This window comes from Ursus americanus, unplaced genomic scaffold (genome assembly GCF_024610735.1).
Source record: "Ursus americanus isolate L20-20 unplaced genomic scaffold, mUrsAme1.1.p SCAF_65, whole genome shotgun sequence".
NCBI classification, from domain to species: Eukaryota; Metazoa; Chordata; class Mammalia; order Carnivora; family Ursidae; genus Ursus; species Ursus americanus.
This window is the reverse complement of record NW_028273647.1, coordinates 890,538-916,210: the sequence shown is the minus strand read 5'-3', so window position 1 is coordinate 916,210 and position 25,673 is coordinate 890,538. Positions and strand designations below refer to the sequence as shown.

At 51.3% G+C, this 25,673-nt stretch overlaps 1 protein-coding gene and 2 long non-coding RNA genes across 14 annotated transcripts in view; 1 reads left to right on the top strand and 2 right to left on the bottom strand.

Annotated features, from left to right (window-relative positions):
* Positions 1-993: 993 nt before the first annotated feature.
* Positions 994-1,570, bottom strand: LOC148106772 (uncharacterized). The gene is made up of 2 exons (XR_015723541.1): positions 1,453-1,570; positions 994-1,260 (listed from the first exon to the last, which is right to left on the bottom strand). It is a non-coding gene; the product is annotated as an uncharacterized LOC148106772 (long non-coding RNA).
* Positions 1,571-12,010: 10,440 nt separating this feature from the next.
* LOC123779056 (uncharacterized) lies at positions 12,011-15,257 on the top strand. The gene is made up of 3 exons (XR_015723539.1): positions 12,011-12,580; positions 13,490-13,624; positions 14,144-15,257. It is a non-coding gene; the product is annotated as an uncharacterized LOC123779056 (long non-coding RNA).
* Positions 15,253-25,673, bottom strand: part of LOC123791123 (ral guanine nucleotide dissociation stimulator-like) — a 63,325-nt gene continuing 52,904 nt past the window's right edge. For 10 of the 12 annotated variants that reach the window (XR_015723530.1, XR_015723534.1, XR_015723535.1 and 7 more), the window contains 5 exons: positions 25,204-25,366; positions 24,352-24,567; positions 23,882-23,985; positions 23,305-23,374; positions 22,301-22,978 (listed from right to left, as the gene is read on the bottom strand). Coding sequence is in view for 3 of the 12 variants with exons in the window: in XM_087860467.1 (XP_087716593.1) it covers positions 22,889-22,978; positions 23,305-23,374; positions 23,882-23,985; positions 24,352-24,405 (318 nt within the window). In the remaining 9 variants the exon portion in view is untranslated. The other 2 variants (XM_087860468.1, XM_087860466.1) reach the window with 2 other exon arrangements.

The window sequence follows — 25,673 nt, the reverse complement described above, 5'->3', positions numbered from 1 at the left end:
TTCAATCTCTTACTATCGCTCTCTGTCCAATAAGTTTTAAAAAACTTAAAAAAAAAAAACGATATGACCCATTATCCTGGCAAGAGAGAACCCATCCCTGATCCAGCAGATGCCAGCCAGGGAACAGTGGCTACCATGGATCGGACGCAGAGCCTGGGGCCTGGAGGGAACTGCTGCTTCAGAAGAACCGCATACGGAGATGCACGAAGGCTGGAAATCCTGGCTCCTAGGTCAGCATAGATGTTCATGGAACCAGGCTCAGGTGTGCCCTTTAAGGTACCCCTCCCATCTTTTCCCAACACACAAAACAAGCAGGAAAGGGAATCCAGAGATCACTGACAAGAATCCCAGAAAGATTCCAAACTTGGTAAACAGCCAACGGGGAGACTGAGGCTGGAAAGTCCTGCCTGCCCTGAGTCCATCTGCAAATTATCTTCCTCTGGCTTTGTCCCCTTCACACGCAGGATTTGATCTCCTTCCGTGTTTTTCCCCACTAGATGCTGATGCAGTTCCAGAGATTGAACTACAATACGACAAGTTCCAAATACGGGGGCAATACAAAACCAAACACTAAACCAAAAAAGCATCTCAATGGAAGAAGCAGGACACAGTCTTCCTGGCCTTAAAGCGGAGAAAGGCAACCCCAGTCCTGGGGCAGGAAGGAGTTCTGGGGCGTACAAGTCTTAAAGACTCCCACTTTCAGTGGTTGTTGCTATTCCTGGGAAAGTCCCTGCAACCTCTAAATCTCAGGAGTTCTGAGGGGCTGTCTCTGCTGTTTGCCCAAATTCATTGACTGAAATGGACCCGTGCTCTGAGTAAGGGGGATTTGGGGGTGCCCTCCAGTGGCTAGGGAGAAGGGCTGGCACTTCTCCTTCCTCCCACGTACAGTAGCTGATGACTCTGGGGGATTTCCTAGGTCAGGAACGAATATGAGAGTCTGTGCAAGTTTTCCATTACTGCAGGAAGTAAAAGACCCAAACCACACACCTGGGCTCTAAAACAAAACAAGGGCTTTAATCTCCTAACATGCAAATCTACCACGGTACTATTTAAAACAACTAAATGGTGCCCCCTACATAAGGAAATAGATGGGGGGAAGGGGTGTGGAGACAATGGGCACAAGGATGCAGCTGCTGAGGAATCCCTGCAGGGCCACTGGACACTTGCTCAGTCCTGAGGTTGACTGCGGCCAGTTCTTCTCCTTCTTGAGTGCTGCTGACCAGCTAGGACCGGGGCTCCAGCTGGCAGGACAGGGTGTAGCTAAGGACAGAGGGACACCTGTGAGTTGCCCAGGACCTTCCATTCAAGACTCCCTGCCAGTGTTTGCCCACAGCTGGAGTCTGGCGCCCCGGCAACAAGGCCTCAGGCTGCTCAGGGAAGGAGGATCCCAGGAGTGGCCAGCAGAAAGAGTCCACCCCGAACCTCACCGACCCAGCTCCTGATGGGCCTCACCTCTCAGCCTCGCTGAGCGGCTCCATAGCCTGGAACCAGGCCCAAAAAGGATCCTCGGGCTCTAGGGTGTAATTCTCGGCAGCCACCTGGAGCAGCATGATGTCCGTAATGACTTGGTATTCCTGAGCAGACAGAGAAGCACAGGATGCATAGGGAGCCTGGGGGGGGGGGGCGCGGGGAGCTGCAGGGTCTGGTGAGGGTTGAGCACCGGGACCGGGCACCCATCCCAGGTCCTGGCACACATGGCCATCCTCCTCCCTGCAGATTCATCCGGTCTCCACCTGTTCTCAGAGGTATCAGTAGCCCCTCCTCCGGGAAGTTCTCCTGGATGCCATGCTCTGTCCCCATCTCCTAACGGGATGGGACTTGCACTGCTTTCTTCTCAAGGGATCCCAGGAAATGTGAGGTGGAGGGCATGGAGCCAAGCAATGTTCTTCCCAGGGACATCTCTGAGGCCCACTCCCTACCCTTCCCTGCGGGAAGCGCCACATATGCTCACCTTATTTCTTTTGTGGTGGTTGATCTCGTTCCCCTGGAATGCAGACAAAGTCCATCAGAATGCGGCCCCTGGTTCTTAGGAGCACTTGATTCCCATCCCTTCTCATGCTGCACCATGGCCAGGACCCGTGAGGGGGCCGTGCATACACAGATAGTGGGCCTGGGAAATAGGCCAGGCTCTGGGGTCCAGAGAAAGGAGGACATGGGGCAGATGGACTGGCTACAGGTCTGGACCCTGCAGCACCACCCTCTCGGAAGACAGTAGGGGAGGCCGAAGCCTCAGGCAGGAAGGGGCTGCTGCGGCTACTGAGGTGCTTGCTGACGTGGAGGGTCCTGACTTCATTCTCCCCCCACGGGCAAACTCACCGGGGGAGGCTGAGGTCCACTCAGACAGACCTCACGCAGCTTTGCCTTCAGGAAGCTCTGCTGCTTCACCAGTCTTCGGCACCGGGAGCCGTGGCCTAACTGCAGCCTCACCTCGCTCATCCCTGAGATGGGCAACAGCCCCCAGGCTCACAGGGTAGCCGTGCGGCTGTCATGACGGGAGGTTTGCCGAGTCCTGAGAGCTCAGGGCTCAGTACAGGGGCGTTCTGCTCCCAAACCTCCGGATTCTGGTCCCTCCCCCACAATCCTCAGGCTCACCCACCTCCAGATAGTCCTCCATGGCGGTATCTAACATCACCAGCTCGGTGAGGAAAGTGCCAAGGAAAGGCACGACACCCTGTGTCATGAGGGGGAGGGTTGGGATGAGTCCCTGCTCGCTGGTGTCCACAGGGACCCTCCACTGAAAATGCTCCAGCCTCCTAGCCCACCCCAGGGGCTCACGTGGAGCAGCCTAGGACCCTTAGCAGCCTCCCCCCACGGGTTCCCTTTCCCCTCCCCCCCCAGAATATCAGACTCCTCCTCATCACCTTCAGGGCCTGCTTTTCAAAAATGCCAGGGAATGGAGCACTAGGTCGGTCCCTCCCCACCCGCAAAACCCATTCTCTATGGACCTTTCTGGACCCTCCTCCTGGTCCTTTTGAAATAAGAATTGTAGAAGCTGTGGCCCCAGGAGCCGCAGCTAGAGTGGGAAGGCCCCCCCTTCCTGATCTTTCCTTTTTGGGAGGCTTCCAGCCCTCAGGGAGGAGCCCTCCTCCTCCTCTGACTTTGGAGGCCCTGGGCCTCAGGCACACTCACCTTCTTCTGCATCCTCTTCTGGGCTCCCCGGAGGGCCATCACCAGGGTGGCAAATCTGTTGGACGGTCGTTCCTGCAGGGCCAACGACAAGTTCCTTGAGACCATCATACCCTCAGGCCACTTGCCCCCACCATCTTGGACGTCAGAACCTAGACATCTGACCTAACTCATACTGATCCTGAGGCCCCATTATCCAGAAGCAGGCCGTGAGTGATTCCAGAACAATCTCATTCCAACATTCACTCCATGTGTGACCTTGAGCTTGCAGCCTGGCCTCCCCGAGCCTGTTTTCTCATCGGGAAACGTGACAACTCCACCTATCTCCCATGGTCTCCTGAGGACTCAGGGTCCTATTACTCTCATCATTGTTGTGGCCCTCAACCCAGCCCAACCCCATCACTGAGCACAGGTCTGTCCTCTGGGCTCTCCAGGTTTGTAGAGGCCCCCACCTGGACCAGCTGTCGACACAGAGCGAGAGGGTGTGTAGGCTAGGGAGTCTGCTTGGACACCACCTGCTTGCCCCCTCGCCACCAACGGCATCCTCACCTAGGCTGTCGCCACATTCATGACAAAGGCTTCCCCTCCCCAAGGAATGCTTCAGACCATTCCCGACTTCATCCACTCAGGACCCTGTTCCCTCCCACCCCTCCTCTCTTTCCAGACCTGCACCTTCCAGGCTACCTTGATGAGCAGGTTCCTGCCCTGTGCGGTGTCCTTGCTGCACAGCTTTTGAAAGATCCTCAATGGCTTCCTGAAGAGAGGCAAGGGAGGCAGGATCAATGGACGAATAATGTGGCAGGGTTGAATGCGAGTGCCTTTTCTTTGAGAACCCCAGAGTGTCAACCTGCCTGGTTGAGGGTTTCTTCTGGGATCCTCTGAGCACTAAGGTCTTTGTAGGACATGGGAGGGAGCTCTCATGTGGCTCGTCCTGGGCCTCCCTTCCCATATTCATTGAGAAACGCTGTTTGGGTCAATTTGGGGTTCAAATGGGCAGAGAACTTAGTGGCTGTCAAGGAAACACGTGAAGAGATTTAATGCAGCTCAGCCCCATGTGGGACATTTGGCAAAACTGATTTCTAAAGCGGGAGGCATGGTGACCTCCTCACCAGGGAGGCTGAGAGACGCACCCACCAGCCCAGGTCCTGTGGTCGGGGTTTGCCGCCTCCCAGAAGGTCCAAGCTGCCTGACGGTGAAGAGGACAAGCCTCTGGGAGCTCCCTCGTCCATCCTGGTCCCTCCATGGAAAGAGGCCTACTCACCTGGAAACCTTCCCCCACGTGTTCTCGAGGCGGTGAATGGAGACACTCTGCAGAGCCGAGAGGATGGCATGTAAGGACGAGTAGTTCCTCAGGGTTTGACAGGCCTGGGGAGGGAAGAGAATGGGCTGTCACTTGGGGAGCCGGCACCTGATTGGCTCTCAAGCTTCAGTCCCCCTCAGGGGAAAGTGCTCCTGCTGGAGGAAGCCGCTGTCCAGGGACCTGCCGAAGGGCACACGTGAGGCCCAGAGGAGGAGGAGGATTTTACCTCACACCAAGGAAGGAGCCAGGCAGAAACGGAGCATCCCAGCATGGGGCCATGCAAGGCGAGGTCAGCATGCCCCTGGATGGAAGAGCCTAGGGACTGCACAGTCCCTAGGGCAAAGACCAGGGCCTTCCACCCTGAGACCTGATCAAGGGAAGAGCAGTGCCCAAGACTCAGGAGAGCACCTCAGCTGGGCTTCCCGTTGCATACCTTGGCCACCTTGATCCAGTGCTCCACCACCATGGCCCTGTCCCGGGCTGTCATGCTTGGGTTGCCAAGGCAGGTGGTGATGACACACTTGGCCACACCGTTGAACTGGGCGACAGTGGCCCGGACTGTGGGTGCCAGGTGCTCATTGCCAGGCTTGTTGCGCTTGGACCAGACGGAGCCCAGGCACTGATGGGGCAGCAGCTTCTTGAACAGCTCCTAGAGAACAGGCGGACCTTGGTTCACCCAGCCATTTCCCATGCAAGACTCATGGAGTCACAGGTCACAGGTCAGAGCTGGACCTCAGGGAGCTGAGAATCTGGCCTGGGCCTGGTTGGAGACCGTGGATTTCATTCCATTGTTTTTCCCTGAGGGAACCCAGTACACAATGACCCAGGAGCAAACAGAGCAAGGGAAGGAAGGAGGGCATTGGCACCCTGATCATGCTCAGGAACTCCCAGCTCCAGGTGGCACTGCAAGGTGGTCCAACCCAAGGGGACTTCTTCCCCTCCCCTCCAACTGGTCATCCCCCTGGTCCTTCCCCCCTTTCAGATGCACATTCTCACACGGGAGCTGCAACCACACGTTTTTCCGTCTGCCCTGTCCTCATGGACACATCAGATGCCTAATCAATGCTGAGGGTACTCATCCTCCAAGGCACATGAGTGGGTGACCCATGGACTTGACTGAACACAGGGAGCTGCCCTCCTCCACCCACGGGACCAGGGCCTGCCCATTGGTCTCTCCATTCTGGCTCATTTCTTCTCCCTAGTACCTCTGTATCAGTGCTTATCAGGGTCTCTCGCTACAGTCCGCAGCTGGACAGTGAAAGCTTGGGGCTAAGCACCTTGATGGGTTGACAGGGTTGGAAGTGGTGGAGCTGAGATTTGGTCCCAGACCATAGGAGTCCACATCAGGGAAAGGCAGGTGTGGGGCAGGTGAGAGCAGAAGGAAGGCCTGCCCCTGGCCCACCCTGAGAGCCCAGCTGCTCACCGCATCCATATATGTGAGCTGCTCTGCCACCAGCCTGGGAGGGAAGTCCAGGAGGTCGGGCTTCTCCTCACCCAGCTGGTTCTTTGGGGTGACCCAGCGGTGGCAGGAAGCCTCTGGGGCCGCGGTGGGCTCTGTGGCTGTTGCCTGAGTGAAACTTTCTAGCAAAAAGGGTGGTCCAGCTGACTGCTGCTCAGCACCCGGCACACATGCAGAAGATGGGAGCACGGGTTGCAGTTCTGGAACAGCTGACGGAGGGGAGGCTGGCTCTGACACCGCAGGTGACAGTTGACACAGAGCCGGGGTCGCCTCTAGCTCTATAGGAGGCCCTGTTCCTGGCTCTGCCGCTGGAAGGAGCCCTGGAGCTGGCACTGGGGCAGGAGACAGAGAAAGGTTCATCCACATCACTGACTTTCCGTATGCCTTTGCAAAACCAGGACAGACCCCATGGCCTTGAAAGGAATACCCAGCCCATGAACCGCATCCCAGTTAGCCTTCCCAGCTTGCCATCCCCCTTACCCTCCACCTCTGCCTCAGTGAGTGCCAGAAGTTCCCGCTGCATCAGGAGAAGGGGGACATGGTTTGTCAGGTCCCAGGCATGCCACTTCAGAACCATGGCCCCATGTACATAGGCCACCTTGATCTCGACACGGTCACAGCCCAGGGACTGATAGATAGCCTGCAAATTCTGGTCAGGCCAGGTACCCAAGAAGGGAGACAGGGTGCTGGGGAGAGTCATATGTGGAGAAGAGTCAGAGGCCTGGCCTTGCATTGCACATGCTACTCCCACAGCACCGTTCTTTCTGTATGGGTCCCAGAGGATGGCCCCAGCCCCCTTCCAACCCCTCTCTAGCTGCCCTCGTATTGGGAGGCCTGGTCCTCCTGAAAACCTGAATGAGTCTGGTTTTTCCACTTCTCCTCTCCTCTACCTGGCCATGGGCCTGGTCTATTCTATCCTCCATGCACACCAGTATCAAGGCTCAGGTTGGAGGCAGATTTGTGAGTGGTCGGCTCAGCACACCCTCGGTTCTTGGCCCCGGTTGGGGTGGTCAGCAGGGAGGGGCAGGCAGAGCAAGTTGGGACCGTCAAAGGGATGGGTGTTTCAGGCACCCACTGAGCCCAGACTGTGCTCTGCCGCCCAGAGAGCCCGGGACCCCCTCCACAGCCTTCTTTGACTCATTTGCTTCTTCACATGAAGCCCCCCAGATGAAGCCCACCCACTGGAAATCAAGAGATTGGTGAGATCCCTGGTTCGGCAAATCCCTCCCCAGCCACCACCCCTGTAGTCCCCCACCCTGCTCTGTGGAGGCAGCCAGCCCTGCTTCTGGACCCAAACCCCTGTCCCAGTTTTACTTGATCATTTCATCTGTCCTATGATCCAGCTCTCGGTGGATCCTTTCAAAGCTAGAGGAGGCTACGAAGATGTCACATCTAACAACCATTGGACATGCGTGCTTAGGGTGTGCAGAGTGCCTATCTGACCCTCTGACTAGAACTGAGACCCAGACACTGTATCTCCTCTCTCCATTCACATTCCTAGGTGCTTAATATACATTCTTGAATGACTACTTCCCAGCCCGCACTTTCCAAATCCTGAGTGGCCCGTGGGCTGGTCTGCCTGCTCCCAGTGTGCCCCTGAGCTGCTCACACAAAGGACAACTACCAGAACCATCTAGATGGAATCTCAGAAGTCCTTTGCACATGGGGAAACTGCCTGCTTTGCATTTCCTTTCGTCAACCCAGAAGGGCCACCGGCCTGTGAGGGTTGCACTTGAGAGCTTCTTGACCGGAGAGAGAGAACTATTAAGCAAGAAGATGCCCAGCACGTCCAGGAGCCCTTTCTACAGAGCCAAGCACCAGAGTAGCCCGTGCCATGTTTCCTCCCATGATTTCCTACAGTAACTGTATGAGGTTTATCCTCTTAACCACCCCACTTTTCAGAAGAGGAAAGGGAAGGTCAGAGAGGGGTAGGGCCATTCCCGAGATGTACACCCAGTAGATGGGAGGCTCACCCTGTGCTGTGCATGGGGTGGGCACTCACCTATTGAACTGCTGGCCCAGGACCTGTGTGGCTGAAGTGAACATCTCGTACATGCAGAAGATCGTTGAGGTGGTTGAGATGCTCCCATCTGGGAAGGATGGCACCAGGGACTGTACGAAACGCTCCATTGTGCCTTCTCGGAGCCTCAGCATCGTCTGGGCCTCATCCAGGGACAGGGATGATTCCTTTTCCCACCAGGTAGAGAAGGGGGGTGTGGGGGGCAATGGAGTCAGCTTCAACACCACGAACCACCAGGATGATCAGGGTCTGGTGCTCAGACCAGAGAGTCCCATCCCTTCGGGAATTTGTGCAAGAAAAGGGACTTGAGGGCCCACCCAGAAAAAGGCTCTAGGCTTGAAAGTACAATTGCCTTTAGGGGTGAAATGAGAAAGCATTGGTCACTTCAACACATCTTGTTAGCTGAGCCACCACAGCCTTTCTCTCTCTGAATAGGCTTTATTAAGAACTGTATGCCTTTGAGTCATCAGTCAACATCCCTACTGCAGACAGGAGAAAGCAGAGGCTTAGCATCTCCAACGCTGCTCGAGATCATAGACGTTGGGCCTGAGAACTGTCCAGAGCATGGAATGCATGGCATTTCCCTAGGCTGCTGCGGCCTGCTCTGTTCCTCAGGTGGGGAGAAAGGTTCAGGGGAAATCCACCTTCCTCGGCAGGCCCCAGGGGAGCCGGTTGTTTCTAGTGTGGGTTCTGGCCTTGCCGTGATCATCTGTGGGTCCTGAGATTGGACATCAATCTGGACCTGTTCTCACCCCAGACCAGCATTGGATGTTGTTGTGGGCTGAGGCACCTGCTACTTGTCAAGGGAGATGGAGTAGCTGAGCCCTTGGAGCAAGCAGCTCCTCAAAGATGGCCTGGATTGAACTCTGAAAAGACAGAGTCCACTACCTGGGCCAGGAGGCATCAGAGGCCTTGCACCCAATCTGTGCTTGAAAGGCTGAATCACGGTGGCAGACAACCTCCCATACGGAGGTCCAAAAAGACATATGAGGACACAGCTTGTGACCCGGGGGACATACAATGAGTCGATGTGTTCTGAGAGGTGATACGTTACAGAGGAACATATAGAATGGCTTCATCCCACCGTTCCTTTTATGTTCAATCACCCTGTGTGGGGTGAGGATTCATAAGGCCTTGGACACGTTCTCCAAGGACAGTGGAGCTGGGTTCTACACAGGATGGCTGGGGTGAGTCAAGAAAATACTCAAAACAGTAGCAAAATGCAAAGACACTCATGGCTGTGGGAAAAGTCACACAAAACAGAATGAAACAGAATAACCCACGCCCCAAACTGCAAAAAACATGAACACTATTCTCTACCATTCCCACCTATGTGAAGAGTGTCTTCCTACCTTCTCCCACAGCTGGTGGTGGAGGTGTGGATACTGGGATGACTTTGTGGTTGGGCCTGCGGGGCACTCATATAGAAACACCATGGGAGGGCCCCAGGTTTGTCCCCATATTTGTGTGGGGGCCCTGGGTGCGTGGAACCCTCTTCCCATTCTCACCTCAGAGCGGCACTGATCCTGGGTGGCCTGGTGCACCTGCCACTTGTCTAGGGCGTTGTAGTTGAAGTCCCAGACCAGCTCTTCGATGACCTCCTGGGTGCAGCTCTGAAAATGCAGTGCCCCATAGACATGGGGTCAAGAGACATTAGTGTCCTCCCGGGACATTGCCACAAGGGGCCACCCGCATTAGAAATCCTGCTCTCCAGTTGAGGCAAAGAGGGGCAGCTGAAAAGACATCGAGCAAGGACGTAGCCGGATGAAACTCTAGAGCTCATGATTAACATCGAGGTAGTTAAGCTTGGTCCCCAGTGCTCAGCTTCTCATCCTGCCTGCTATGACCTGGGGTGTGAACATGAAAGATGGGCCAGGCTTCCAACACCTGGCAGCTTCCTTCTGCCCAGGAAGGGTCTGTCCCACATCCTCTGTCCCCTTCTCTACACATAGACAACCAGCCCCCCACCCCAACACACACACAGGGACACACATAATGAGGGGCAAGAGGTGTGGGCCTGCTGAGGTGGCATCACAGTTGTTGCCTGCTCTCCAGTGGGCTGCCCTGAGCTGCCTCGTGTTACCTGTTGGTGTCTCCTGCCACATGTCCAGAGGGCTCGGAAAAGCGGGCTGAGCCGACGTCTACAATTATTTGCAAGTCTCTCTCTCTGGGCTTGCCTGGGCCCAGAGACCCTGAAGGGAGGAAGGCAGCAAGAGAACATCCTGTTCTCTCGTACGTCTCCACTCAAGTGAGCTGGAGAGCAGGTTGTCTTTTGAATCTGGGTGCCCGGTTACCAGAGTTCTAAGTTCAGTTGGGGCCTATCACAGAGGAAGTGAGGTCACTCTTTCAAGATTCTAATCCCTGGGACCATGTGTTCAGTCAGACCTATCCAGAGCCCCTTCTTGGCAGTTGACTCCTTAGCTTTCTCCCCCATGTCATCTCCTTAACTGGACACAATGAGCCAAAAAGGCCATAGCCACCACTCTCTGGAAATGGAACTAGTGTCTGAAGCTTCAGGAGGCAGAGCTGAATTCAGACCTTACGTTCTGTGTTTCTTTGCGCACTTGTGTGTCCTATGTCATTGTGTCTCTCACGTAGTCCCCACTTTCCTAGCCTGCAGTGTGGGGATCAGGCTAGAATCTACTTCCTTGGGACATCCTCGGGTGTCTGTGGATAAGAGTATTTATTACATGTGTGGGGTGGTCCCCTGTGTATCTGAGGCACAATTTTCAAGATGGAAGAATTACAAGAAGGGGTGGGACTTGGCATGGAGGGCCGCTCAGAAGAGGCCTGGGTTCCAGCCCTGTAATACTGCAACTGTCACTTTCCCTCTTGGCCTCATTTTAAGGTGGGCACCATGATGGTCTGGAAAAGCAAGAAGATGCAGGCATTGTCATCCTCTGTAGTAAAACCATGCAATTGTTTCCCGTTATATGAAGAACGAGACCCCGTTACCTCGTTTGGGTCTATGAGGGGAGCGGCTTTCACCATGGCTCCCAGGGATCCTGACCTGTGGTATAGGCATCAGACTGTAACTGCTAAGTGGTCAGTGACTGGCTTTTGACCCACAGGACATATTCAACGTGATCAAGTACCATGCCTAGAGCTTCTCTACATGTCATGCAAAGAGTTTCTCACTCCCTAGTTACTTTCCATCATGTTCCACTACTCACTCCTTACCTTTCCCTTCTTCTTCTCTCTCTCTGAACCAGAACAAGCACTGATGTTTTGAGCTGCCATCTACAGAGGCTCACAGGATAGAGAACGGAGGCAGTGCCAAGGCCAAAAGACACACAGGAACTCAGGTTCTGAGTCCAGATGGCATCCCGAGTCACGTGAGCCAACTTATGACAAAATTCTCTTCCAGTATGGCCCTGGTCACAGCCGCAGCCACTGACACACCTTGAGCCTGGGGAACCATGCTAATTTGGGCCCGCATTCTTCACCCACAAATACTGTTAGAAATTAAAGTGATGCACCTGCACGTGCAGGGTATCAGGGCAATGCAGTCCCGGGGCAACTCTAGATAAGTAACAGTCTCCCAGGCCTCAGCATCTGTCCCTGCCTTCCTCCCTCCCCTCTGCTCTCCTCCTAGTGTCCCTGCAGCCACCCTGGCTGCCTTTTTCACTCCTCTGGCCAAACTGGCTTCTGTTATTGAGTGTCTGCAGCACAAGTCACTTCTTCCTGAAACGCTGCTCCCTGACGTGTGCAGGCCTAGCTCCCTTTGGTCAATCTGTTCTCAGCAACCTCAGCTTCAGTGAGGCCTTTCATATCTTTCCATGCAGTGACTCCCCAGCCTTCCTCCGTAGCACACTTCATTCCTAGTACAGAGCGCTTGCTCTTTTCTTTCACGTGCGTTCTCTTTGGAGCTTTGGTCCATGTGTAGACTGGGAGCTCCTAAAGCAAAGGAGCCCTAGGTAATTTCAGCTCCGCGCACGGGCCCAGCAAGATACCTGGCATAGGGCAGTGCTCAGTGTGTAGTTGAATAATTGAGAAGATCTTGGAGCCCACCTCCCCTCTTAAGCACCTAGACTGCAGAATGCTACTAAAACTTTCAAGCTGTTTCTGGGCAGGGGCGACAACCACAATGGCCTCTGCCTGACTCTTCCTGCTCCAGTTCCTCCAGCAGAACTCACCAGGTACCATGGACAAGGAAGCGCCCTGCATCCAGTTCTCCAGCTCTGGTGGCACAGCCCCACGCAGGCACACCAGCAAAGAAAGCCATGCCTTTTCTCGGGGGTCCTCAACGCAGTGCCTTTGCAGAGTCACAGAGCAAAGGAGCAGGATCTCTATTTTTCCCTTCTCTGTGGAATCTGAGACAAAGAAGAGAAAAGGAGGAAGACTAACTCAGAAAAAGAGATCAGATTGAAGTAACCAGAAGCAGAGGGCAGAGGGGGTACAGGAATTGAGTGAATGGCAAAAGGTACAAATTCCAGTTTCAGATCAATAAAGAATAGGGATTTACAGTACACCCCAGGACTACAGTTCATTACTGCTCTATGGTGTATTGGAGAGGTGTGAAAAGAGCAAGTTCTGAGAGTTCTCATCACAAAGAAAAACCTCTCTTTCTTTTCTTTTAACTTCATTTTTGTATCTCTAGAGATGATGATGGCGGCAGACTAAATTTATTCTGGCGATCGTTTCACAGTATACGAAAGGAACATCATTACGCCAGGTATCTTCAACATACACAGTTCTGTATGTCAAATGTATCAAAACAAATGGAGCAAAAAAATATTTTAATATTCATAGAGAGCATCAGGAAATTGGACGTGGTAAAAAGAATGTCACGTAAACAAAACTGAAAACAGCAGAACCGAAAGCCAGTAGGTTATCCTAGGGGTTAAAATCTTCAAGCCATTGGCATAGAAAGTCGATTCTGAAATTGAAAATCAGTGAATTAAAATTAAAGCAGATGAAATAGAATTTTAAAATGTTGTTCCATTTAACAATTTGTCAAAGAATAGAAAGTCTTAATAAGTGACGTCAGATAGTAACTTTTGAAAAAACTGTTCATGTTTTGGAAAATTCTGATTGTAAGCTTCCAAGTGGGCACAGAATGAGAACATTTTGTTTGATCAAAGTCGCCTCATGGAAAATGGCTGAAGCAAAATGTCTGAGATGGGACCTAAACGAAAGGATATAAATGGCTAGACGAAATTGTCCCGAGTTCGTTTCTCCGTATTTGCAGTTTACATTTATTTTCATGTCGTTAAGTCCATTAAGTTCATGGAGTACATTCTAAGTGTATTCCATGCATTAATATGTTTGAACAACCTCCCTGTAACCCAGCTTCACATCTCATTGTATCTTGTAAAACTCAAACTCTATACCATGAATCAGAAACTTCCGATGACCGCCTACTTCCAGCCCTTGGCGAAACCATTCTACTGTCTTTGGCAATTTACTCTAGGTAGGTCCTAAGAGTGAAGTCAAAGTGTGTATTTTCATGAATACTCATCTACTTAGCATAATATCCTCCAGGTTCACCCATGTTGTGGCATATGTCAATGTCTTCTTCCACTTTGAAGAATGAATGCTATTCCAATATGTGTACATACAACATCTGTTCCTCCCTCGACAGATACTTGGATTCCTTTCATGGTTTAGCTATTATGAATAATGATGCCATGAAAATGTGTGTTCAGATATGTCTTCAAGACCATGCTGTCAATTAATTTGGGTATACACCCCAGAAGTGGAGTTACTGGAACACATAGTAAGTCTAATTTTCATTTTTTTGAAACTACCATACTGATTTCACAACTATGCTGTTAAACATTCCTACCACACACATTGAATAAGGCTTCCATCTTCTCCACATCTTTGCCAACACTTGCTCTTTTTTTCCCTTCTGATTGCTTTTTTTTTTTTTTGGAAGAGTCATCTTAAAGGATGTAAAATGGTATCTCGTTGCTTTTTATAATTTGCATTTCCCTTAACATTAGTGATGTATCTTTTCAAATTTCTTTTCACATGCACATCTTTGAGGATATGCCTATTCCCAATTTGCACATTCACGCATTGCATTCATTTTGTTGTCTGTTGTTGAGTTCATGTGATCTCTATTCATTCTGGATATTGAGCCCCTGCCAGATAGACAGTTTGCAAATATGGTCTCCCATCATGTGGATTGTGTTTTTACTTCATTGCTAATGTCTTTAAAGTCACAAAGATTGTAAGTATTCTGAATGTCCTGTACGTGAATTTATTTTTTTTTATATCCTGTGCCTTGCAGGTCATATGCATTAAAGCACGGCCAAATCCTATTTTGTGAAGCTATGAAAATGAATATTATTGGGCTGCACTTCCGAGATGAAAAAGGTTCATTAGTGGAGTAAGAGAGCAGCATGAACTGGAGAAGCACTGGCATGATGATGGGGTCATGACTCTATGTGATCGCAAGAGGATAGGAATATGTATGATGGGCCAGCATGAGCTGTGTACTGGAAATGGGACCTTGTCCATTTTGTGCAGCACCTATGTGGATGATGGGAGCAGTGAGACATATGACTGGACGGAATCCCGAGCTCAGCCCTTCTTCCAAGTTAGACTTTCATTGCACTCTGATCCATTAGCGTTTGAAGAGTTTCTTAATCAGATGAGGGACATAGTCTTACATGCTAGAAGGTGATGAACGTGGTGTGTGGGCGTGTCTGCAAGGAACTCCGTATCCCTCCCGTCTTGGTGAGCCACTGTCTGGAGTCCATGGCAAAGAAGGTTAGAGTACTAAATTACACTGGGGTCAAACCAAAGGGGAACAGTATGTCCCTCCTATGCTGAGCTGAAGTCAGGCAAGACCTTTATATGTTTGCTCTGTATTCCCAGTTCATGGTCCCTAAGTTCTGCAGGTTCCTCTCTGGGAGAGAGGAGATGGACATGTTTGAGGGGGAGCTGGAGAGCTGTATCACCACCAGGAATGAGACCGAGAGCCGACTCCCAGTCATCGTGCAAGTGAAAAAATGGGATCAATGTCATCAAAGAGAAAACCATCAGCCACCAGTATTCATGCCGCCTGTGAGGAAATCTTGTCGAGAGGCACTTGTAAGTGATGGAGGGTGCACACCTGTAGTAACTCTGTGGCAAGTACAGATGTTACCTGCTTGAGGTGACCCACCTTGAAGAAACAAAGTTTTTGCCACCCTGTCAAGGGTGCTCGGAATGGACTCGAAGGGCAAGAGGCCTGGAACTGAAAGCATGTTTGAAAGTCTCTTTAGGGTTGAAATGAAAAAGGCAGCATGCCCTGAAAACTGCCTCACCTTGAATAGGCTAGCTCCCTTCATTGCTTGTGGGAAGAAAAGAAATCATCCGGTATTTTTCGTATTGAAAACAAGAAAACACAGAACCTTGGATTTCCGTTATTTTTTTATTGAAATTCGATTAGCCGACATACAGTCCATCCTTATTTCAGATGTAGTGTTGAATAACTCATCAGTTGCATATACCACTCAGTGCTCATCACATCACGTGCCCTCCTTTATGCTCCTCACCCAATTGCCCCATCCCCCCACCCAGCTCCCCTCCAGCCACCCTCAGTTGTTCTCTGTGCTTAAGAGCCCCTCATGGTTTTGCTCCGTCTCTGATGGCTTCCCGGTCAGTTTTCCCTCCTTTCCCCTACGATTATCATCAGTTTTCACTCGTATGTGGAACGTAAGAAACAGTGTAGAGGATCATAGTGGATTTTCTTTAAAAGGATGTTATTTTCTGTCTTTCCATGTTTGACCGCATTTCACTTTTCTTTAAAAATGACACGTTCAAATGATATGTCCATTGACCCTGGAGGGTTGGGCGTTCTTCACACTTCCTCAATGAGTTAGGACCCTGAACCAGGTGTCAGGAGAACCTCCTCTGTGTTATTGTTCCCCGGGTGCCCTTGTTGGGCTTCAGCTTCCTTATCTGTAATACAATGAGAGATACGAATGCTAAATATTTTCCGAAAGTTGTTCCCGCTCCAAACGTTCGATGGCTACCCATAGTCGAATATTGCTTCATCCACGAGACAAAGGTTAGGAATCGTTATTTCAATTACTTCATGAAGACACACAACCAAGTAGAATGAGAACACCAGAGGAGCATCGCTCCAATAGGACTTGAGTGAAACTCTGCTCCAACTGCCAGTAGCATAGGACGTTACCTTTTACGTGAACACAGAGGTGGGCCCTGGCCTTTCCATAGAAACAGACTGTCCTTTTGTCTTTGGACATTTTCATTTACCTTTCATGTGGATTGACGTTCAGCCCGATGAGACCTCATGAGGAAACTCTGCGTATCCTAAGCTTAGATCTCATAGGACCGATTTTTCTTAAGTTTTGAAACTACACTATAATTGACAGACAGTGTTATATTCCTTTCAGGTGAACAGCAGGGACTCTATAGTTCTGTACATTACACAGTGCTCAGCACCATAAGTGTACTCTTAATCCCCATGACCTATTTCACCCATCCCCCCACCTGGCCATCCCCAGTCTGTGCTCTACATTTGAGACTGGTTTTTTGTTTGTTTTCTCTTTGTTCTTTCTTTTTGTCTCTTAAGTGCCACACAGGAGTCAAACCCATGTTAACATAACACACATCGACTTTAAAGCTTACCTCCGTTTCATGGTCTGGATGAAATGTGCTGACTATACCACCACGTTGACTCCACAGTGGCTCCCAGGGATCCCCACCCGTGCTATATACCTCCCTGTCTATCCACTGCCTGGTTGCTAATAGGTTTCTGACCAAGAGAATATGACAAAACATTGTCACTTTCCTGTTACTCTCTTCTGTTCCCTTCCTTTCTTTCCTGTATCCCTGCACTGGGGAAGAAAGCACTGGTGTTTAGAACTGCCCTACATAAAGGCCCACAGAGGAAGGAACCTAGGGAGTGCCCAGGCTAATAGGCAGAAAAGAACTCAAATTCAGGATTTCGCTTAAACCCACTTTGTTGAGTCTGAGCTAAATCCTGACATTAGTCACATCAGTGACTTGGGAGCAAATCTTACCACAGTTGGGCCTCGGGTGAGGCGCAGATTGCATCACACAGAGACCTGGGGGCAGAAACACCCAGTCCCAACTGTGCGGAGATTCCAGGCCCCGCCGAATTGGGAGCTAGGAAATATCACGCTTCAGAAGTGCTAAGCTTTCTAGTAGTGTTCTCAGAGACAAACAGATAGTTAACTCAGTCGACCAGGCTTCGGCACCTGGCCCTCCCATCCACTGCCATCTCTTGTTCTCACCTCCCAGCCTCCACCAGCCACTCTGGCCACTTTCCGAATCTTCTCTGGTCAAACTAGTTTCTGTCTGAGAGATTTGGCCCCAGCGGTGCCCTCTCCCTGACACACTGTTCCCAGAGGTGTGCAGCTCTTGCTCCCTCTTGTCAATCTGCTACCAGCAGATGTCACCATGTGGAGGCCTTCCAGACCCTCCTCTCCTGTGACTCCCTAGCCCTCCCTACTACACTGTGCTGGTAACTGGAGTATAATATCTGCTCTGTTCTTTCACACATCTTGCTTTCAAGGTGTTCTCCATCAGAACAGCAGAAACAACTTGGCCATTTGCAGACTGCACTGGGGCGCACCAACTCACCTGGCACAGGCTGAGCGCTCAGAGCATAGTTGCTGAAAGAAGAAATGGGAAGGTCTTGGGGCCCTGCCTTCCATCCTTGTCACCATGTCCATTCCTGAGCCCGTTATGCTAGCACTGGGATGGGCAATGTGAGAGGCTAGAATGGATATCAAGTGGCCAAGATGTACTCGGCTGCTTAGTGCCTTTTCCAGGTTGAATGCGCTTGGGCGGATGTCAATGTGTGATGCAAAGATCATCATACCTGGTGCCCACTCCCATGGGTCCACCTACATGTCTGTTCCCCACGACTAATTGTCATAAATCTTCTTCCTCCCAGTCCCTGACCAATGAGCCAAATCATCTACCACTGCCACGAGCCAATGTATATTCTTTCCTCAGGCTGCTTTTCTTTCCATACCACCTGAAAGAATTGAAAGAATTTTGAAATGCTCGAAAGAATTTCCCGTCGCTGCATTCTATCAAGACTACCCTGAACGGGGCTGTAGTATATCTGCAGCCACTTTCCATCCTGCAGCCACATCCAAGCCCATTCGGCCATGAACCAACCTCAGTCTTTTCCCTCCTCTGTCGCCTGGAGCAATATTGGGTCTTCTGCCCGTCCTCTCTGAAGCTCCTCTGGCCCGTTCATGGGGACTTGCGAGGGAGCCCGTGCACCACACACAGAGTGGCCCCTAGCACCTGCCTCTGCCCACGTGCCAGGGCTGACTCAGGAGCTCAGGCTCCCACCCTACCCCCTTTCAGCCTTGGCCATCCCTCTTGGAAGGACTTTGTGCTCTGCACACATCGCAGAGATACAGGAGGGCACAGGAAAGAAAACCCACTGACCTAAAGAAGCTCCTAAACTATTGACCTCCTTCCATCCTGCCTCCATATTCCCTTGAAGAGAAGAGGAGGAGAGGCCTGCAGGTGTGGACAAAGCCCTGCCCTGGCTGTTTATCTTCCTGGCAATAAAAAGTCCTCCTCTTGTGGCCAAACTTTGCTGAAAATTCTGTTTTCAGTGGTGAAACAGATAACTTTGGTCAAATGGCCTGCTGGCGCCGTTTGTCAGGGTGGTCCGTGGACAAGTGGCCTCAGCATCCGCAGAGGGCGTGTTGGAGATGCAGAGTCTCAGGTCCCTCCCAGTGTTACTGAATCAGAATCTGTATTTTCACGAGATCCCCAGGGGATCCAGGCCTAAGACGATGTCTCAAAAACCACTGTTGAATGTTCCCCAAAGAGAAAGCTAATCGGCACCTTGATATACCAAATAGGGAAGGCATGGTTGTTTCCTGGGCCTTTTTGGCAGTTTCTAGCATTCTAGAATTCCATAAAGGGTTGATTCCCCAGTGGACATGGTGGGAGTTGTTGTGCAGGAAAGGAAAGAACACCATACCTGCTGGGAAATTGAGCAAGGACGGAAGCTATGCATGGGCCCAACAGCAAGAGCTCCAACGCGCCAAGGCTGATCCCCTGCTCTAGAGCTCTCTGCTGTTCTTATGCTAGATCCCTTTGTGTCAGGTGATGGGATGGGAGATTGTTCTTGCTTTTGGAGCTGGCCTGTATTGCTGTAACTGGTCCTCTAAGATTCACTTTTGTTGTATCCCAAAGTTTTGGGATGCTTGTCTTGTCATTGTTCTTGGATTCCATGTAATTTTTTTTTCCTATTTTGAATTCCTGGTTGACCCACTCATTTCTCGGGAGCGTGTTCTTTCACCTCCTTGTGTTCATGGTCTTTCCAGGTTTTTCTCTTGTGGTTGATTTCTAGTCCATACCATTGTGGTCAGAAAAGATGTATGCTATGACTTCCATCTTTTTGAATTAGTAGAGACTTGTTCGGTAGCCTAATATGTGATCTGCTCTGGAGGACGTTCCATGTGCAATCAAAAGGAATGAGTATGTGCTGTTGGAGGATGGAATGTTCTGCATGCGTCTGTTAAAACCAGTGCATCACCCAAAGCCACTGTTTCCTTGTTGATTTTCAGTTTGGATCATGTATCCATTAATAGAAGGGGGGTGTTAGATCCCCTACTGTATTGTATTACAGTCAATTAGTTGCCTGCTTTTTGTTATTAACTGTTTTATGTATTTGGGTCCTCCTATGATGGGTGTCTAAAAATTTAAAATTGTTCTATCTTCTTGTTGCATTGTCTCCATGATTGGGACACAGTGTCCTTCTTTGTGACTCACTACTCTTTTTTTTTTTATATTCTGTTTTGTCTGATAGAAGTATTCGTACCCCTGCTTTGTTTTGGCAACCAGTTGCATGCGAGATGCTTCTCATCTGCTCACTTTCAATGTGCGGGGGACCCAGTAGGTCTGGGGGCTCAGGCTGAGTACCTAATTTCGGACAAGTCAGTGTAAGTGTGCAAACTGAGACTGAGTGTGTAAACTGTTGAATATTAGTGACAATGGAATATTACTCAGCCATCAAAAAGAACGATTTCTCAACATTTGCTGCAACATAGACGGGACTGGAGGAGATAATGCTAAGTCAAGTCAAACAGAGAAGGAAAATTATCATATGGTTTCACTCATTTATGGAACATAAGAAGTAGGAAGATCAGTAGGAGAAGAAAGGGAAGAAGAAAGGGGGGGTAAACAGAAGGGGGAATGAATCACAAGAGACTATGGACACTGGGAAACAAACTGAGGGCTTCAGAGAGGAGGGGAGTGGGGGATTGGGATAGGCTGGTGTTGGGTATTAAGGAGGGCACCTATTGCATGGTGCACTGGGTTTTAGACGCAAGGAATGAGTCATGGAACTTTACATCAAAAACGAGGGAAGTACTGTATGCTGACTAACATAATAAAAAAATTATTATAAAAGAAATAGAGATGATGGACTTCAGAAAACATGGACCTGAAAGTCATGACGGACAGCAAGGAGAGTGTGGGGTTTCTCTGGTCAAGGATATGGCCCCTTATCCTGGCAAGAAAGAGCCCGTCCCTGATCCATCAGATGCCAGCCAGGGAACAGTAGCTATTGTGCATCTGACCCAGAGCCTGGGGCCTGGAGGGAACTGCTGCTTCAGAAGAACTGCATAAGGAGATGCACGAAGGCTGGGAATCCTGGCTCCTAGGTCAGCATAGATGTTCATGGAACCAGGCTCAGGTGTGCCCTTTAAAGTACCCCTCCCATCTTTTCCCACCACACAAAACAAGCAGGAAAGGGAATCCAGAGATCATTGACAAGAATCCCAGAAAGATTCCAAACTTGGTAAACGGCCAACGGGGAGACTGAGGCTGGAAAGTCCTGCCTGCCCTGAGTCCATCTGCAAATTATCTTCCTCTGGCTTTGTCCCCTTCACACGCAGGATTTGATCTCCTTCCGTGTTTTTCCCCACTAGGTGCTGATGCAGTTCCAGAGATTGAACTACAATACGACAAGTTCCAAATATGGGGGCAATACAAAACCAAACACTAAACCAAAAAAGCATCTCAACGGAAGAAGCAGGACACAGTCTTCCTGGCCTTAGAGCGGAGAAAAGCAACCCCAGTCCTGGGGCAGGAAGGAGTTCTGGGGCGTACAAGTCTTAAAGACTCCCACTTTCAGTGGTTGTTGCTATTCCTGGGAAAGTCCCTGCAACCTCTAAATCTCAGGAGTTCTGAGGGGCTGTCTCTGCTGTTTGCCCAAATTCATTGACTGAAATGGACCCGTGCTCTGAGTAAGGGGGATTTGGGGGTGCCCTCCAGTGGCTAGGGAGAAAGGCTGGCACTTCTCCTTCCTCCCACGTACAGTAGCTGATGACTCTGGGGGATTTCCTAGGTCAGGAACGAATATGAGAGTCTGTGCAAGTTTTCCATTACTGCAGGAAGTAAAAGACCCAAACCACACACCTGGGCTCTAAAACAAAACAAGGGCTTTACTCTCCTAACATGCAAATCTATCACAGTACTATTTAAAACAACTAAATGGTGCCCCCTACATAAGGAAATAGATGGGGGGAAGGGGTGTGGAGTAAATAGGGCGCAAGGATGCAGCTGCTGAGGAATCCCTGCAGGGCCACTGGACACTTGCTCAGCCCTGAGGTTGACTGCGGCCAGTTCTTCTCCTTCCTGAGTGCTGCTGACCAGCTAGGACCGGGGCTCCAGCTGGCAGGACAGGGTGTAGCTAAGGACAGAGGGACACCTGTGAGTTGCCCAGGAGCTTCCATTCAAGAGTCCCTGCCAGTATTTGCCCACAGCTGGAGTCTGGCGCCCCGGCAAAAAGGCCTGAGGCTGCCCAGGGAAGGAGGATCCCAGGAGTGGCCAGCAGAAAGAGTCCACCCCAAACCTCACCGACCCAGCTCCTGATGGGCCTCACCTCTCAGCCTCGCTGAGCAGCTCCATAGCCTGGAACCAGGCCCAAAAAGGATCCTCAGGCTCTAGGGTGTAATTCTCGGCAGCCACCTGGAGCAGCATGATGTCCGTCATGACTTGGTATTCCTGAGCAGAGAGAGAAGCACAGGATGTATACGGAGCATTGGGGGGCGGGGAGCTGCAGGGTCTGGTGAGGGTTGAGCAGCGGGACCGGGGACCCGTCCCCGGTCCTGGCACACATGGCCATCCTCCTCCCTGCAGATTCATCAGGTCTCTACCTGTTCTCAGAGGTGAGTATCAGTAGCCCCTCCTCCGGGAAGTTCTCCTGGATGCCATGCTCTGTCCCCATCTCCTAAAGGGATGGGACTTGCACTGCTTTCTTCTCAAGGGATCCCAGGAAATGTGAGGTGGAGGGCATGGAGCCAAGCAATGTTCTTCCCAGGGACATCTCTGAGGCCCACTCCCTACCCTTCCCTGCAGGAAGCGCCACATATGCTCACCTTATTTCTTTTGTGGTGGTTGATCTCATTCCCCTGGAATGCAGACAAAGTCCATCAGAATGCGGCCCCTGGTTCTTAGGAGCACTTGATTCCCATCCCTTCTCATGCTGCACCATGGCCAGGACCCGTGAGGGGGCCGTGCATACACAGATAGTGGGCCTGGGAAATAGGCCAGGCTCTGGGGTCCAGAGAAAGGAGGACATGGGGCAGATGGACTGGCTACAGGTCTGGACCCTGCAGCACCACCCTCTCGGAAGACAGTAGGGGAGGCCGAAGCCTCAGGCAGGAAGGGGCTGCTGCGGCTACGGAGGTGCTCGCTGATGTGGAGGGTCCTGACTTCATTCTCCCCCCACGGGCAAACTCACCGGGGGAGGCTGAGGTCCACTCAGACAGACCTCACGCAGCTTTGCCTTCAGGAAGCTCTGCTGCTTCACCAGTCTTCGGCACCAGCAGCCATGTCCTAACTGCAGTCTCGCCTCACTCATCGCTGAGATGGGCAAGAGACCCCGGCCTCACAGGCCCAGCTCTGAGGCTGTCATCAGGGTAGGTTTGCCGAGTCCTGAGAGCTCAGGGCTCATTACAGGGGTGCTCTATTCCCAAAGGTCCAGATTCTGGTCCATCCCCCACAATCTTCAGGCTCACCCACCTCCAGATAGACCTCCACTGCGGTATCCAACATCAGCAACTTGGTGAGGAAAGTGCCAAGAAAGGGCACGACACCCTGTGTCCTAAGGGGGAGAGGGGGATGAGTCACTGTTCTCTGTTGCCCACAAGGACCCTCCCCTGAAAAAGCTCCAGCCTCCTGGCCCACCCCAGGTGACCACGTGGAGCAGCTGTCGACACTAAGAGAGAGGGTGTCAAGGCTAGGGAGTCTGCTTGGACACCACCTGCTTGCCCCCTCACCGCCAACGGCATCCTCACCTAGGCTGTCGCCACATTCATGCCAAAGGCTTCCCCTCCCCAAGGAATGCTTCAGACCATTCCCGACTTCATCCACTCAGGACCCTGTTCCCTCCCACCCCTCCTCTTTCCAGACCTGCACCTTCCAGGCTACCTTGATGAGCAGGTTCCTGCCCTGTGCGGTGTCCTTGCTGCACAGCTTTTGAAAGATCCTCAATGGCTTCCTGAAGAGAGGCAAGGGAGGCAGGATCAATGGACGAATAATGTGGCAGGGTTGAGTGCGAGTGCCTTTTCTTTGAGAACCCCAAAGTGTCAACCTGCCTGGTTGAGGGTTTCTTCTGGAATCCTCTGACCACTAAGGTCTTTGTAGGACATGGGAGGGAGCTCTCATGTGGCTCGTCCTGGGCCTCCCTTCCCATATTCATTGAGAAACACTGTTTGGGTCAATTTGGGGTTCAAATGGGCAGAGAGCTTAGTGGCTGTCAAGGAAACACGTGAAGAGATTTAATGCAGCTCAGCCCCGTGTGGGACATTTGGCAAAACTGATTTCTAAAGCGGGAGGCATGGTGGCCTCTTCACCAGGAAGGCTGAGAGACGCACCCACCAGCCCAGGTCCTGTGGTCAGGGTTTGCCGCCTCCCAGAAGGTCCAAGCTGCCTGAGGGGGAAGAGGACAAGCCTCTGGGAGCTCCGTCGTCCATCCTGGTCCCTCCATGGAGAGAGGCCTACTCACCTGGAAACCTTCCCCCACGTGTTCTTGAGGCCTTGAATGGAGACACTCTGCAGAGCCGAGAGGATGGCATGTAAGGAGGAGTAGTTCCTCAGGGCTTGACAGGCCTGGGGAGGGAAGAGAATGGGCTGTCATGTGGGGAGCCAGCACCTGATTGGCTCTCAAGCTTCAGTCCCCCTCAGGGGAAGGCACTCCTGCTGGAGGAAGCCGCTGTCCAGGGACGTGCCGAAGGGCACACGTGAGGCCCAGAGGAGGAGGAGGATTTTACCTCACTCCAAGGAAGGAGCCAGGCAGAAACGGACATCCCAGCATAGGGCCACGCAAGGCGAGGTCAGCATGCCCCTGGACCAAAGAGCCTAGGGACTGCACAGTCCTAGGGCAAAGACCAGGGCCTTCCACCCTGAGACCTGATCAAGGGAAGAGCAGTGCCCGAGACTCAGGAGAGCACCTCGGCTGGGCTTCCCGTTGAATACCTTGGCCACCTTGATCCAGTGCTCCACCACCATGGCCCTGTCCCGGGCTGTCATGCTTGGGTTGCCAAGGCAGGTGGTGATGACACACTTGGCCACACCGTTGAACTGGGCGACAGTGGCCCGGACCGTGGGTGCCAGGTGCTCACTGCCAGGCTTGTTGCGCTTGGTCCAGATGGAGCCCAGGCACTAATGGGGCAGCAGCTTCTTGAACAGCTCCTAGAGAACAGGGGGACCTTGGTTCACCCAGCCATTTCCCATGCAAGACTTATGTCCTACGTAGGGGTCACAGGTCAGAGCTGGACCTCAGGGAGCTGAGAATCTGGCCTGAGTCTGGGTGGAGACCATGGATTTCATTCCATTGTTTTTCACTGAGGGAACAGGGTAGAAGGACAACAGCCCCAGGCATGTAAAGCTCCACTTCCCAACAGAAGCAAGGCACTTCAATATCCCCCTCCAGTCCTGCAAACTATGTGCATTATTCTCTTTTTCTGTGTTGGAACAGCGCCACACTAAGATTCACGCTGCTCAACAACATGATGCAGCTGTGCGATTACTGAGAATCTATTTGTTTTAGGCTTCTAACAAAGTATCTGTTTTCTCTTTTGCACATATATCTCACTCAGTAGTGACAGCTCAAGTTCTTTTTCACAATGAATGATTCAGAAATAAGTATCAAAAACAGATTTGAAGAGAACAGAAGAGACAATTAAAAGATACGGAAACATCCTACTTAATAAAAGGCCATGTATTTATGTTCTGAGTCGAATTTTAAAGCTTTTATAACATTTTATTCCTATAAATCCATCTTAGATAGCAACTGGACCTCACAGAAGCACTTAAATAAACGTTTACCAGTTGTATCCTGGCGAACAATATTTCTTGCTTTCTCAGCTCCCGGTGCCCCAGATGTGGTGGCGCTCCTCGATCGCACTGGCTCGGCCACATCCGGGTGGCTCTGCCAGCTGAGAGAACAGGATCTCCCCACGGTGGCTCCTTTCGGAGAACAGAACACAGCCTGATAAAGGATAAGACAAGAAAAATAATCTAAAGGCTGACTTCCTTATCATTCATTGCATAGCCTGTGTTACTCAGCAGATTTCATAAATCCAACTGTATATAATCGGCAGCTTCTCTTGTTGCAAAATTAGGTACCACTTCTCTGCTTTCCTCTCCTAGAGCTCTGGTCAAGTATTTCAAATGAGTGGTCAAGGATCCAAGAGAAATACAGGAGATAAGAGACCGAGACAGAGATTTCTGCACAGGTAATGTGCTGGTGGCTGCCACCTAAGGGTCGTTTTCACACCCAGGTTCCTGAGAGTATG